We start from the raw sequence: 14,367 nt of genomic DNA on the forward strand, positions 1-14,367 counted from the left end.
CGCACTCTGCCCGCTTGGCAGCTGCTCTGCTGCCGGCACTTGGCCGCAGCTCAAGGGCAGAAGAATTCCTACCTGTTCGTCACTGTGAAGCGCTTTGGGATGGAGGGTGGCACATAAATGTGAGGTAATGGTGAGGCTTTAGGCTGTGCTGGAATAAGGAAGAAGGTTTAAATGGGCTTTTTCTCCCAGTAAGTCTTGTTTAATATGGAGGGGTATCGATCTGTCCCTGTCTCGTTGTGACTTTCCCCGACCCCTCCAGCTGATTTTGTGCGCTGCAGGGAAGAAAATGGTTGGCCATCAGTAACAGAGTGATGGCACGGCTCCCTGTGACTCAAAAATCAAATTGAAGTTATTTATCCTCAGTGCCTTTTGGAATTCCACTTCCAAATGTTTTCATCCAAACAAGTCTGTGACCCTGAACCTACAAGTTTGTGTTGCACAAGATGCTAAAAACTGCTGGGCTCAGGTCTGGGGTGGCCAAGGAGATGCAGCCCATGGGCACGGAGGGATGGGCTCCAGCAGAACTCTCGGTGCCAGGAGAGCTCTGGAGTCTTGCAGAAGCCCTGGCTTGGAGTCTAAACTCTGGGACCTTTTGCCTGGTGCTCAGTCCCTCCTAAACAAACCCACATCTGATTAGAGACGCTTTAATTGCTCGCCTTGGTGATGAGCAGGAGGAAAGGCCTTAGGATGCGGTTCTTGTTTTTCAGCCTTGTGACTTCAGGGGCTGCACAGCAAAGATCACATCCAACTTCCCTGGGAAATCCTCGCCAAAAGGTGCAACAGCTCCTCCTGGATCAGCCTGACCACGGATCTGTCGTTGAATCCTGCTGATGCATCCATCCTGGATATCTCCATTATCTGCCCAGGTGTATTTTTATACCAGAGGCCTTGCACCCACCCCCTCCAAGTGATCCACAGCAGATTCCAGGGCTGTTCCACAGCACCAACACCTTTTATGTCAAAACACAGAGAGAAAACAAAGCAGAGACCTGAGCTGTTTATTTCAAACACAGCTTTGGGTGGGGTGAAGGACCTGGGAGTGTTTCCAGAAATATTGATCGGGTTTTGTGCCAGTTTGGGGTTAAACCTGTCTGTAACCGTGGTGATCCTTGGAAACTTAACCCCAGACTTCGGGGCTCTGTGAATGAGCTGCTGTGGCTTTAACACAAACTGCTCAGTCAGTTCTTTTTTTAATTTCAGATAGAAAGGAGCAGCCCTGGACATGATTGATCACTTTGGTGACATTCATGACAGCTGGGGCAATAGGGGATGTTTGCATACTTTGTATATAATACCTACAGCTTCTTTTTTGTCAACAAAAAAGGACTGAACTCCCTTGAAAGTTGGCTCATTCTTAATTTCCAGCTGATGAGGTGTTGTGTTTTAATTGCACAGGCCTGTTTGAGCGAGTCGATGGTAGAACTTCCAGTTCTGTGTGTACAGATGGGGAGCAAAAACAGAATTATGGACTTGAAGGGGAGGAATTCATCCTCTGCTTCCCTGTGGGAGAGGAGCTCTGTCCCTGCTGACTCAGGATGGTGAAGGTTATAAACGGCAAGTGCTGGGCTGGCAACAGGCACAGCCACGTTTGAACTATTGTGGTGCTTATGCAAAAACAATCAGATGTATTTTTAGCTCATGAATTCTGCTGGGAAAAAAAAAAAATTTGAGGTGTCACCTTGCCAGCTTGATGCTGTAGTGATCAGAGAAAGCTGGAAAAAATTGGGATATTGAGTTTTATAGAAGAGTTAACTAAGACAGAGGAGCTGTCAGGTTTGTCAGCCTAAAGTGATTTTATTTTTGGGTTGTCCAAAACAAATTCATAATACTAAAAGCCTAATTATTCCACTCCTTTAATCCAAGATGCCATTTCATTATTGTGATTATCTGATATCGTCCATATTTATGACAGCCCTGAAGACTCTAGAGTCCAAAGCTTTTATTTCCTGGGCAGACACAACACAGGAATTCAAAACACAACACACACATACAAATATACACCAATAAATACTTAATGCAGAAGAGGTAGTACCATTAATTAAGAAATAGATAACGAGCAGTGAAAATACTGAGACAATTCAGATCTGTCTTCATTGCACCCCTTTCAAGTATCACAAGAGGCTGCAGGGAGGTTTATTAAAGTGTCCTCTGTTCTCTTACATGATTTTACTTTGAGTTTTTTGTTGGTGGCCCTTAGGTGAGTAGCTGAAGGGGACAGTACTTAGTTCAGAAGTTAAATATCATGGTTTGTTAGCAACTGAGAAAATGAGCTTTGAATTCATTACCTACAGGAAGCAGATTGTCTGTGCACCTCAGGATGCAAGTTAGGCATGAACACCAAATATTTTACCTGATTTTTTTTTTTTTTTTTGCTTTCTCTAAAAAGATCCAATTTCGTGACTGAGTTGTGTTTTGGAGAGGGGAAAAAAATATATATTAAAGTGTATGGGTGTTATTGCTGCCCTGAAGGAAAACTCCAGCGTAGCCTTGAAGTTCTACTAAGAAACTGCAGAATTTAGGTTTTATCAGGGAGAAAAAAGATGAACTTGATCTCTGTGGAGACAGAATCCTGAAAGTATCAAAAAATAAAGACGGGAAGGCTCTAAGAGGCTTCCCAGTGCACATTTGGGAGCATCCTGGGATGCCTCAGGTGCAAAGAAGCTGCAGAGAGCAGGAGATCACAGAGCCAGAGCAGCAAAACTTGGAGCCACTTGGAGCCACAGGAGCTGAGCTCTTTCAGAACTCCCCCGACCTGGCAGATCATTCCTGAAGATTTTTTTGAACTGAAAGCAGCTGAGAGGTTTTGCTCTGTGAAAAGTGCTTTAGGGAAGAAGAAAGGAAGGATTATCAGCTGTTGAGGCTTAAGAATGAAAAGCAAAAGAGAGCTCAGCAAATGCACTTTGTGTTTGCATTTCCAAGGTGTATCTCTGCTCAGGGGATACACACCAGGCAGATTCAGGAGTCCAAGGAAGGCTACAGTGAAAAAGAAGATTTTTAGGGATTGTCTTCCAGATTTCCTGTTTTTTTCTGTTGTTTAAGATCTGATGGGGCATCAGGTGAAATTAAATAAATCCAAACCGAACAGCCAGGCCACAAGGGGAGGGACAATCCTGCAGGTAACGTTTATCTGATGTACTCCTCCTCAGAGGTGCAGGACGTGTCTTCTTCCGTGCTTTCCTCCAGATCTGGCAAGTTGCCCCAGAGCAATACATTCACACCTGGTGGGGAGGAGACAAAAGGGGGGGGAAAGGTATTTTTGGATTGTGACCTTATTTTTGAGTTGCACAAGTGTCTATTGTGAGAGAAAATAATCCTTGCAAAACCCAGGAAGTCATGTTTGTGATGAATAAATCTATTTTCTATCTTCCTTCAAAGTGATCTTGGGAGTGTTGTTGCTTATTTTTTTCAGCCCTATTCAGAGGATAAATCCCTGCCCACAGAAGTATTTAGATAACCAATTCAGGCAGCTATTGATAACCCCCTCGTGGCTGATTTATTTGTGAGCAGCATCGACCCGAGGCACAGGTGACACTGCAAGGTTTGGGCAGGGAGTTACCCTGGGGATTTATCAGGGAGCTGTGCATTCCTGAGGGCTCCAGCCCCGCCAGACACTTGGCATCCATCCCACCAGGATGCAAGTCCAGCTAAGGAGGACTCACTTAGGGAGGGTCAAAGTGACAACGTGACTCACCCAAAAAAAGAGATGCCCCTGGACAGCTGCCTGACAGCCCAGTGGAGCCACCCCCAGCACTATAAATAAACCCCTGTTTATACTGGTGGTGGTCTTGCTGCAGAAAATCCTGACTCCTGTCCACAGAGGGGAGAGGGCAAGATCAATTTACGCTGAAATTCTCTTTTACAACTGCCTCCCCCCGAGTGGTTTTCTAGATCAGCAGCACTTCCTCGTGCCTCCATATGCCAGCCTCCCTCCATATGCTTGGGCTATATCGGGATGCCTCCTTAGGATCAGGAATCAGGGTTTCAGGGAAGGGAAAGGGAAGGAAACAAACTTGTCCCTCACCAGAAGGGTCGAGCCTGTTGATGCCAAACACTGCCTGGCTGTGGAACATCCAGAAGTGGCCGTTGTTGCAGGACAGCAGGCAGGGCTTGCAGGGACAAATCACGTGGTAGCCAACAACGTTCCCACTGGAAAGGCAAAGGGAATAATGAGCCTGGGGAAAAGCTGGATGTTGGTGGCTTTTTCCGGCTCCGATTAAATAGCCCCAGTGCCAGACCATTATGTAATGCACCGGTTTTGATAGGGTTAAGGGAACAGGGTTAAACAAGTATCTTAAATATTTAGGGGACAGCTGTCAGGAGTTACAGAATATCTGAGTTTTAGATCTTTTGGCACAAAAAGCGTTTAGTAACCTGAATTGTGTAACCCAGATTAGTTTACATACCAACAAATGCTGGTGGATTTCTTTATTTATTTTCCTTCTGAAGGCCAGTGATTCCAACCAGCAAAGACATTCATCACACCCAAAATCCCCCTGTACACAAGCACGGTGCACGGGAGGGTACCAGCAGCAGGAGCAATGGGACTGAGAATTATGGGATGGTTTGGGTTGGAAGGGACCTTAAAGCCCATCCAATCCCACCCCTGCCTTGGGCAGGGACACCTTCCACTGTCCCAGAGTGCTCCAACCTGGCAGTGGACACTTCAGGGATGGGGCAGCCACAGCTGCTCTGGGCCAGATTATTGAAGCCTTATCAACTCTCCTAGATCAAAACCATAACAAGCATTTTTCCATGTGTTCCGATGAGATATTGCTGTTTCTCTGCTTCTGTCTAAAAACCAAAATATTGTGTCCCTATCACAACCCCCCATTGTTCAAATCTGAGAAAGGTAAAAATCGTGATTACAGAGCTGAAAGAATTCTCTCAGATAACTGTGAGCTATTTGAGAGTTGTTGTTTTCACCCTTAAATATCAGGCATTAATAAGGAGGATAAAAGAACTCCAAGAACTTTAGCGACAGCATGTTCCATCTGCTCCCAACAACTCGATCTGCCAAGAGGATGTTCTATTAATTAGAATATGAGTAACTGCTGCTTGCTGGGGCCTTATTCACAGAGCTCTCTGAGTGTCGAGGCAGACATTTAATCAGGCAGGTGGCACACAAGCTTTCCCAGAGACTCAGCCTCCTGACAAGGTTGTCACATTTCCGCCGGGGACTCGCACAGAAATACCCTGGCAGCCTTGCCCAGGAGCGGTGGGCTGAGTTTCTCCCCAGCAGCATTAAATCTGCAGCAGAGAACGCAATCTGTTCGCTCGTCCTGTGACTCCTGCGCTGCGGGAGGTGGCGGCGAGGAGGCGAAACAGGGCTGGGACACGTCGGTGTCACCACTTGTGTCCTCACCACTTCAGACAGGCGATGTTCTTCAGCTTGCATTTGCAGATTTCAGTGAAGTAGCAGCTTCCGATGAAGTCAACAGTTCTGGAGGAAGGAAATTCACAGAAGTTTAGAGCTGCTGCGATTACAACTGCAATAACACCGGTCTGAAGTCACAACACAGTGATGCTGCCATTGGTCCTGCGTGGTTTAAACTTCCCGAGGCCACACGGTTCCATTTTCCTTTTGACTATCAGCCGTACTCATATGGAAACTTTAAAAAGAGACCCACGTGACATCTCACGAGTATCAAAAATCCTCTTAAAATAGCCCAAAAGAGCAGAGCTTCCCTTGGTACTCAGAGGCTCTCAGGCTCAGTGTGGCACTGTCAGTCAGATCCCCGATTACAGACATCGCCCCAGTTCCTGCCAAATCCCAGCTCAGAAACAGAACAATACCTTAGAGGCTGTGATGTTTAAAACCAAACCTTTGATTCTTTATCTCCTCTCCAACCCATACTTTCTGATTACCATGTCATTTCACAATCTGATTTCCTTACTATTCAAATCTCGCTATGGGAAAGCAGCAGAGAGCCGACTTGGGGGAGAGTCCTGGCAGCAGTGACAGATCAGGTTTGTTCTGTTTGCGGGTCTTTATTTCAAATTCTAATCTTCGCTTCGCAAAGGAGCGGGAGGAGCTTCCCGTGGCCGCTGAGCCGGCGCCATCCCTATGGATGGATGAAACTGGAGTTTGGATTTGCCCTGCACGGGACAGCCTCGCTCTTTGCCATCCCGCCGTGGCTTCCCCCGGGCTGGAGATGCAGGGATGGGGTGAACCCTTGTGTTTTGTGGGGCTGCTTTCCCGGTGGCAGCGGGGTTTGGAGTGATGCTGAGAACCCCCCAGCCGTGTCACCCCGCTCGGCCGCGCCCCCCGACCCCCGGTGCGACACCCTTTCGCCCCTTCCCGGCGCTTACCCCGAGGGCGGGATGTCGGTGGAGTAGAGGTCGGTGTCGGTGTCCGCCAGCAGCACCGCCTGCATGCCCCGCGAGCTCAGCACCTGCCGGCAGAACCGGCAGCACAGCACGCTCACGCACCGGTCCTCGAAGGTGCAGCCGCCGGAGGACATGGCGGGTGGGACCCCGCTCCCGGTGCTGTCCCGGTCCCGTCCCGATCCCGATCCCGGTCCCGATCCGGTGCCGGTCCCGGTCCGCTCCGGCGCCAACGGCCACGCTCCCACCTGTCAGTTTGAATTCCCGACCGCGCTCTCCCATTGGGCGCCGCAGGCCACGCCCACCACCATTGAAGAACCCGGTGGCACCGCCCCTCCCGCCTGGCTATTGGTGACAAGGCGCGCCCCGCCTTGCTTCTACTGGTCACTCCGGCTGTCACTCACGCCTTCGCCCCGCCCCTGCGCCGCTCTCGGCCGGCGGGGCGGTGCCACGGGCGCCAAGCGGCGGGAAGAGGGGGCGGGCTCATCTTGGCGACGGCGCTGTCTGATTGGTTGCGATGCCCGTCGCTCATGCCCAGCGCGCCGCGCCCATTGGCCGAGGCGCTGGGCGGGGCGGGGCGGTGGCGGGCCGGTGCGGGGGACCGGGCGGCGGGCGCCAGCGGCCGGAGGACGCCCGGCTGCGGGAGGCGGCTCCGCAGCGCCCAGGTAATCGCCCCGGCCGGCCGCCCGACCCCCGGCCCTCCCGTGCCACCCCCCGGCGGGCCGCGAGCAGCCCTCCGCCGCCGGCCCCGCCGCCTCTCCGGCACCCCGAGCCGCGTCCCCCCAGCCCCGGCCCCCCCCCCCCCCCCCCGGGACCCCCCCACGCTTCCTCTCCCCGCCGCTCGCATTGTTCTTCCCGGGCGGGATGCGGATCCGGTGGGTGCCGTGTTTATTTATTTCTTCCTCCCCTACGCGCATCTTCCGCGGGGGGCTGCAGCAGCGCGCCCTCCCTCCTTCCCCACTCCCAAAAAAAGGGGGAAAAAATACCAATTGAAAAGAAAAGACGGCGGAAAAGTTGTGTCCCGCCCTGCACGGCGCAGCGGGCCCGGGAAGAAACCCTAAATCATCCCCAAAAAAACCCCGAAGAGGGAGAAGCTGCGGGCGGAGCCGCCCGGGGGGGCGCGCCCGGTGTGCCCGGGGCTGCGGGGCGGCCGCCGGTGGGGCCGGGCCCGCGGCCAGCGGGGGATGCTGCGGGAGCCGCGTCCCGAGGGAGCCCCGCAGCCCGAGGAGCCCCCACATCCCCGGGAGCCGCTCCCCAAGGAGCTCCCGCTCCCCAAAGGAGCGCCGTTCCCCCGGGAGCCGCTCTCCGAACAGCCTCCGCACCCCCCGGGACCCGCTCCCGAAATTCTCCGCCGGGACCTGCACCCCAAGTGAACCCCAGCTCTCCCTGGAGACGCATCCCAGAGCAGCCCCCTGCTTCCCAAACCATCCCCCGTTCCCCCGGGAGCCGCACCCCAAATCGCCCCCCGGGACTCGCTCCCTGAATTCCCCCCGGTTCCCCGGGACCTGCACCCCAGATTGTCCCCGGGAGCCGCATCCCAAAGGAGCCGCTGTGCCCAGACCATCGCCCGGGTCCCCCGTTGTAGGCGTGTTCCCTGGGTCACCTGGCCGGGCTGCAGTTGGAACCTCTCGCTGCCGCTGCTCAAAGGACGATTTGCAATGTCAGGGTGTCAGGGCAGCTTTGCTCCCCATCGCAAATTTGGGCTGCGAGCTGTAATTTTCTAAATATATATTTATTATTGTTATTATTTCTTGTATTCGCAGGCAAGCAAACCAAAGCAAACGGCTGCTTCTCCTCTGCTGCTGCTCTCGATTGGGATTTGATTTTCATCATCTCTGAGCCCATTAAAAGAAAGAAATTTAAAAAAAAGAGAAGAGAAAAAAAAAAAAGGGCAAACCAAACCCACATAAAACATGTGCGGAAGGACTTCCACTCCCCGGCTGTGCTATTAAGGATCAGGAAGAGCCTTTGGGGGCTGCAGGATCTCGCTAGGCTGATGCTGCTGCTCAAGGATTTGGTGCAGGGAGACAAAACTGCTGCCTCTTCCATCCGCTGATCTCAACATCTGCATTTTCCTGCTGCTGTGCTCCCTCTCACACCCTCTCTCCATGGACTGATTTTTTTATTTTTTTCCCTTTTTGCGGGGGGGAGGGAAGGACGAGCAGAAAGCCAAGGCATCGTGCTGAGAGGAGCGAAAATTGCCTTTATAGCTCGTGTTCTGGTGGATCTCCTTCGAGGTTATTCAGCTTTTTGGAAAAGAAAACATGACGTCGCCAGCAAAATTCAAAAAGGATAAGGAGATCATAGCCGAATATGACACTCAAGTTAAAGGTAAGGAATGGTTTTATTTCCACCCCTTTGGCTATTGCAAGCCTGGCTCGCAATTGTAGGAGTTTGCAGTGGATGTTTGGGTGGGGAAGAGGGAAATCATTTGCAGATTGCCTGGAATTTGCAGGGCTTTTTTCGTAATACAAAGCTGGGTCGGGTTTGCAGCGCCGTGTCTCGTCCCCATGGGGTAGTTCCTGCTTTGGTGTTGCCCTTTTTGAGGTACCACAGCGGGGGCTTTTTAGGGAATACACACGTTTTTTTGAGTTCGGGGTGATCCATATTTTCCTGCCTGCCGTTCTGAAAGGCGGCTTTGCATGTGAAATACGAGAGGCAGGGAATTGCTTTTTAATCCTCTGCCTGTCATGGGAATCTTTGAACAATCTGTGCAGTGTCAGAGGAGCATATTTCCACTGCTGCTGATGGGGGACTGTGCTCGAGGGTCCCTGGGAAGCTGTTTGTGCTAGAAACTTCCATTATTCAGGATTTCGCTCGGGGTGAGTCCATAATATTCCCTGCCTGCTTTTCCTTGCCGTGCTGGAGTGTAACACCTCGAGGCTGCGGTGTGGGTGTGGGTGTACACACACACAGAAATGCACACACTTAGCAATGAATAAAACTCGTGCAGCAGCGTTATTCCCATCATCCCAGGGAATAATCAATGGGTTTAAACAGCGCCTTTTGCAATGACCATGCAAGTGTTCTGCAGAATTCAGCTGGCTGGGTTTCAGGCCATCATGTGCCCTAGGTTAAAAAAAGATAAAAGATGGTGAAATGCCCCCCTGAGCTGCTTATTTTTGCGAAGTTTTCGGGATAATATGCATTTAAAAGAATAATTAGGGCTTGTGCATGGCGTGATACGTCGCTGCTAGGAAGTTACGAGATTCAGTGATTTATCTAATTGGTTAAAACTTGCTTGGTATGCTCAGAGCAGGCAGGAAAGATGGCCTTCGGGCAGGGTTGATTGAGTTAAATCAATGCAATTTGAAAAAAAGAAAGCCAGATTTAAATCTGAGTAGGAAACCTAGATTAAAATTGACAATTAAGATATTGTTTTGCAATTAGGTGCTCGGTTATTTTTCCTGCTGGGGAAGGGGGGGGCTGCTTGTTGGTTGCAAATCATTAGAACATGTTGTCCTACAAGACATGTCCTACACTGACCCCAGTGCCCTGGACCTAGAAGCAGTTTGGGTATTTATGTTGAAAAATGCTTATTTGAGCAAATACGAAGCTGTGTAAGAGTTTATCTTGATTATTTATTTTTTTTAATTTTGAGGTTCTTAAAGTTAGAAATGGAGAAGGGCGTGTTTCTCTTTTACTGGTTTAGTTTCTATTCCTGTTTTTGAGCTGTCTTTGGAACTGGGAATTGCAGTCAGTGTAAAATTAGAGGCTTGTAGGTTCTTTCATTATTTACCCCATCAAAATGTGCGTGATAGATCCGAGCTCTCAGTCACAATATTTGGGAATAATACGGAAGTGAGGCTTTAGAATTAGCAAAGCGCATCCTCTCACCTCTCAGCTCTCGCATGAATTAGAAATCTTTCCCTTCTTTTCAGGCAAGAGACCAGGAAAATGGGGAAAATGGGAAGGAGCCTTCCTTGTAGCTGCCAGAACTCAGCTCATCTTTGGAGGTGCTTGTGCAAAGGGCTGTCAATTCACCTGGAAATGTGCTCCCAAAATTGGATCGCAGTAGTGGCACATGGGTTTATGGTTTTTTTGGCTTTTTGGCCTTATAAAATGTTGCTCTCTTAGATATGGGAGGTTAAGGAGGCCGGAAGTGTGTGAAGGGATCAGGAGGAGCTGGGAGAAGGGGGTTTCCTTCCTGAATTAGTGGTGAGGGCAGCGATGAGTTCGCCTCGGGATGCTCGTCCCTCTCCCAGCGCAGGGACCGCAGGAGTGGGGAAGGAGGTGCTGATCCATCTCCTGCCCTCCTTGGGAGGGAGGTGTAGAGGGACCAGAGAGCTCAGAAATGCACAGGACAGTCCTGTAACCACCCTGTCCCACATCCCCTCCTTTATTTCAGAGGGGGAGCTTTCCTTTTCCACCTGGCATCGACTTTTCGGGAGCTGCTTTGACAATGGGGATCGTTCTTGCCCTGCCTTTAGATACCAACTTTGGGGGGAGACTTTACTCCTTTTAAAGCACCACAAACCTTGCTTTACATCCCACAGATACCTTGGTTCCGAGCTGGATAGTGCTGTGATTCCTTAGGGAATCTCTCACCTGTAATTCCAGGGATGTGCTGGTCTCTCCATCAGTGGCAAGATGAGAGGGGCTAAATCCACTGAAATGCACAGCTGTGGTGATGCTGCCTCATCACCAAGCATACCAAGGTCCTTCCAGGAAGATTCTGGTGTCCTGGTCAAATTCTGCCCTCGATTGTGGGAACGGTGTGGAAATGCTGTTAGCTCTGGTGGAGGCTGTTTGATGTCTTTTCCCGGTGTTGGGAAGTGGAGCAGTGCCTGTGGGGGTGAGGTGAATCACGTGTTGGAGTGCTGCACGAATTGTGAGGTGGCATCTGCTTCTCCGACGAGAAAACTCGGATATTTTTTGCTGGCATTTAGAAACTTGGGGCGTTTTTTTTTGCTTCCCTCTGTCCTGGCTCTGCGCTGGGAGCTGTGTTTAGAGGCCTCGTTTAAAACCCTTAATCCACAAACACCTCCTTAAGCACTTTAAATGATTGCTAATGGAATGATGGAGCTTTGTTTAAAAATTTAATAGCCTTAAGTGGTTAATCAGAAACCATTTAAAGAATGGCTTGATTAATAGATCATCGCTATGCAAAATTTTTGATTTTCTGTTGCTGAAGGAGCTTGGTGGTTTTTATTGAAAAAGGGGCAGCAGGGCAAAGGATCAGGGAATGGTTTGGGATGGGAGGGACCTTAAAGCTCAGCTCATGGCCAGGGACACCTTCCACTACCCCAGGTTGCTCTGAGCCCTGTCCAGCCTGGCCTTGGGCACTTCCAGGGATGGGGCGTGGATGAATGAAACTTTTTCTTCTCCCGTAACCACGAGCCTTAGGTGTTTGTTGTCTCCCAGCAGCCACATCTCTGCCTCTTTTGGGTTGGAATTGCCTCTTCCTGTTGTTTTTTATGTGTGGGGAGCTCAACACTTGAATGAAATGGGTTTCTGGAGTTGAAGACTTTTAACCAAAGTTGCTGTGCAGCGGTCAGGGGGCGTGGAGGGAACGGGAGGTTCCTTCCTGGTGACCTGTCCACTGTGGCTGAGGTCAGGCTGTGCATCTGTGGACGTGGCTGGAACCAGGCTGGACAAAGCCTTGAGTTCTTGGTCTGACCCTGTGACTGACCACCAGAGGATGTGCTGGGTGACCTGGATTTGCCCAGTGATCCCACGGCCTCCAGCATCTGGAGGTTCAGCTACAAACCCCCTCTTCTCCAGAAGGGAATTGACCCCCAGAGGTGCCCACCCACGTTGATTTTCCCCAACACCTTGCGCTGACCTCGAGTCTTTCTCCGTTGGTTCCCTGGTTTGTCCTCTCTGCTCCTGGAGAGGGTCCCACAGTGACTGGGCTCTTCCCGTGGGACCCCTTGGAGTGCCTCTTTCTGAGGAAACTCCAGCATGGCTCCGTGTCAAGCAGTGGGAATTCTCCTGCCAGGACAGCCCGGGTTCGGCAGGGGAGGGAAGCGCTGCTTTGATACCTCCCCGGGCCGTGTGCCCACAGACACTGGGAGCCCTGTGAAGCTGCAAAGTGAGGTTCCGTGGGCTCCATATGGAGCCTTTGATATCTCAAGCTCATCCCCTTGTCTGGATTGTCTCTCCCAATTCCTTTGTGCAAGTTGTGGGAAGGCAGAGATAATTAATTTGTGCTGTGCAGTGCGTGCCATGTGAGATTGGGATGCTGCCTCTGTGTGCCCGAGCAAGGACTGCCGGGCTGTTTTTTGGTTTAATATATTAAATTGGAGTGTACACTTGCTGAGGAAAGAAAAGCCAGTGATTTATCTCTTAATTCTCCTTTTCTTTCTCCTTATATCCCACGAGAGCCTTATATTTAATTAGTTTGTATAAAGCTTCAGTAAATAGCTCCATGGTTTGAGCTGCAGAAATTTAATACTGACATTTTTTTACTCAGCAAGGGCTCATAAACCACTTCTGTCCTTGAGGAGTCGCTAGCAAAGGTTAAAATGCATCTCTTGCAGATCTTGCAGCCCAGCCCAAAAAGTGCTAAAAATATGACAGATGGATGAGGTAACTTACAGCAGGAGCAAGCAGAGCCCAGAGGTGGCTGCATGGTTGCTGAGCTGAGTTTGTCTTTGCTAAGGGAAGATTCCTGATAAGAACAACTTCAGGCAACCTCCCAGCTGCCATCACACTCGGGCTACTGAAATGTCCAAAACTTTCCTTTAAACCTCCCCAAAATGGCTGATAAATTTCGGATAAGTCCCTTTTTCCTCTCTGGGTTGAACGTCTGAGAGTGTGTTTGATCTGATTGTGATTTTTTGCTTTAAATGCTGTGTGGAAATCTCATTTGTATGGTCCATCTTCCTGAGGGATGCTTGGCAGTTTTTAATCCTGGTGAACTCTCTGGAGTGGTCCAGCCCTTCTGGGTGTGAAAGATTGCAAAAGTAGCTGTGACGGGGTCAGCAGCTGTAATTTGGGGGGGTGGAAGGGAAGTGTGATGCTTTTGGTGATGATTTGGACCAAAAACTGGCATTTCCCTCAATGGCTGCAGGGTTTGTTTTTTTTTTTTACAGAACTGTCTTCAGATTTTTAGATCACTCAGCTGAAATCATTGTCATGAGTTTTACTGCTGAACCTGTGCACTTTGGGATTTTTCAGTGGTGTTGATGTTACATATAAATTTGATTCTTTTGTGTTCATCTGCTGTTCAGGTCCCCGGGTTGGTCACTGCACACTGTGACTGATCCTTGCACCACTTGGGTGGGGATTCCCAGAGTTTTTAATAAACCCTGTAAAGAGACTTTTCAGCCACTCACCCCGGTGTGGTTGAGTGAAATAGTCCTGAATTCTGATATTTTGACTCTGTACGGGTTGGATTAACGTTCCCATTTAAAATGTAAAACTACCTTTTAAGGGGTTTTTGCAGTTAATCACGGCTCTGTGCCTGTAAGTGATTCCATTTGTTTGCAACAATGACTTGCTCCAAACTCCGGCTCTGGAATTGCTGTGGAATCATCTGGTTTTCTGCAGTTCCTGATAGTGCTAATCCCTTGAGTTTTGGAGCTGGATTGGGCCAGCCAAGCAGCCTTGGTGCCAGAAAGGGGGAAGGGGGCGTTGGGAGACTGCCTTGATGTTCCAGCAATAGTTTTGTGTTTTTGTGTCCAGCTCCTGCTAATGGATTATTAATGAGGATGGAAAGAGGTGAAAGAATGCAGAGTCTGCCTTCCTTCCTTTCCAGCTCCAAAATCCCTCTTTTGCAGTTTCCTCAGGTGTTGGAAGGCTGGAGACCAAAGCTGACCAGACCACTCCATCCTCTGAAGTGCTTCAGTTCCCTCCAAAAGCAGAAGGAACTGCCAGTGTAACTCCAGTAGGATTCTATAAAAAGTTTACTGGTAACAGCCAGTTTTCCCTGACTCCCAGCTAAGGGACAGGACATTTTTCCTTAGCTCGAAGTGATTTCCTTTGTGGTGAGCTTACAAATTAGTATCTTTCCCTTTTCCTGTCAGTTAAAAGGCTCGAATCCTCTTTTATTCTTTTGCTTTTAAATCCTTACTAATTTTTTTTGGCCATTTTGGGGAT

General features: G+C 49.9%; 2 protein-coding genes across 9 annotated transcripts in view; one reads left to right on the plus strand and one right to left on the minus strand.

Annotated features, from left to right (window-relative positions):
• Nucleotides 1-1,922: 1,922 nt before the first annotated feature.
• FAM72A (family with sequence similarity 72 member A) lies at nt 1,923-6,552 on the minus strand. Its single transcript, XM_068995795.1, has 4 exons — nt 6,310-6,552; nt 5,363-5,440; nt 4,022-4,146; nt 1,923-3,218 (listed from the first exon to the last, which is right to left on the minus strand). Exons 1-4 carry the CDS (start codon nt 6,459-6,461, stop codon nt 3,124-3,126), a joined length of 450 nt encoding a protein of 149 aa, XP_068851896.1. The 5' UTR covers nt 6,462-6,552; the 3' UTR covers nt 1,923-3,123.
• Nucleotides 6,553-6,917: 365 nt separating this feature from the next.
• Nucleotides 6,918-14,367, plus strand: part of SRGAP2 (SLIT-ROBO Rho GTPase activating protein 2) — a 94,859-nt gene continuing 87,409 nt past the window's right edge. For 7 of the 8 annotated variants that reach the window (XM_068996095.1, XM_068996096.1, XM_068996097.1 and 4 more), the window contains exons 1-2: nt 6,918-6,989; nt 8,088-8,655. In XM_068996095.1, the coding sequence (XP_068852196.1) occupies nt 8,589-8,655 (67 nt within the window). In that variant the 5' untranslated portion in view covers nt 6,918-6,989; nt 8,088-8,588. Of the gene's footprint in view, nt 6,990-8,087; nt 8,656-9,041; nt 9,147-14,367 lie in introns of all 8 variants that reach the window. The other variant, XM_068996099.1, reaches the window with a different exon arrangement.

The sequence above is a fragment of the Aphelocoma coerulescens genome, chromosome 26 (assembly GCF_041296385.1).
Source record: "Aphelocoma coerulescens isolate FSJ_1873_10779 chromosome 26, UR_Acoe_1.0, whole genome shotgun sequence".
Classification (NCBI taxonomy): Eukaryota; Metazoa; Chordata; class Aves; order Passeriformes; family Corvidae; genus Aphelocoma; species Aphelocoma coerulescens.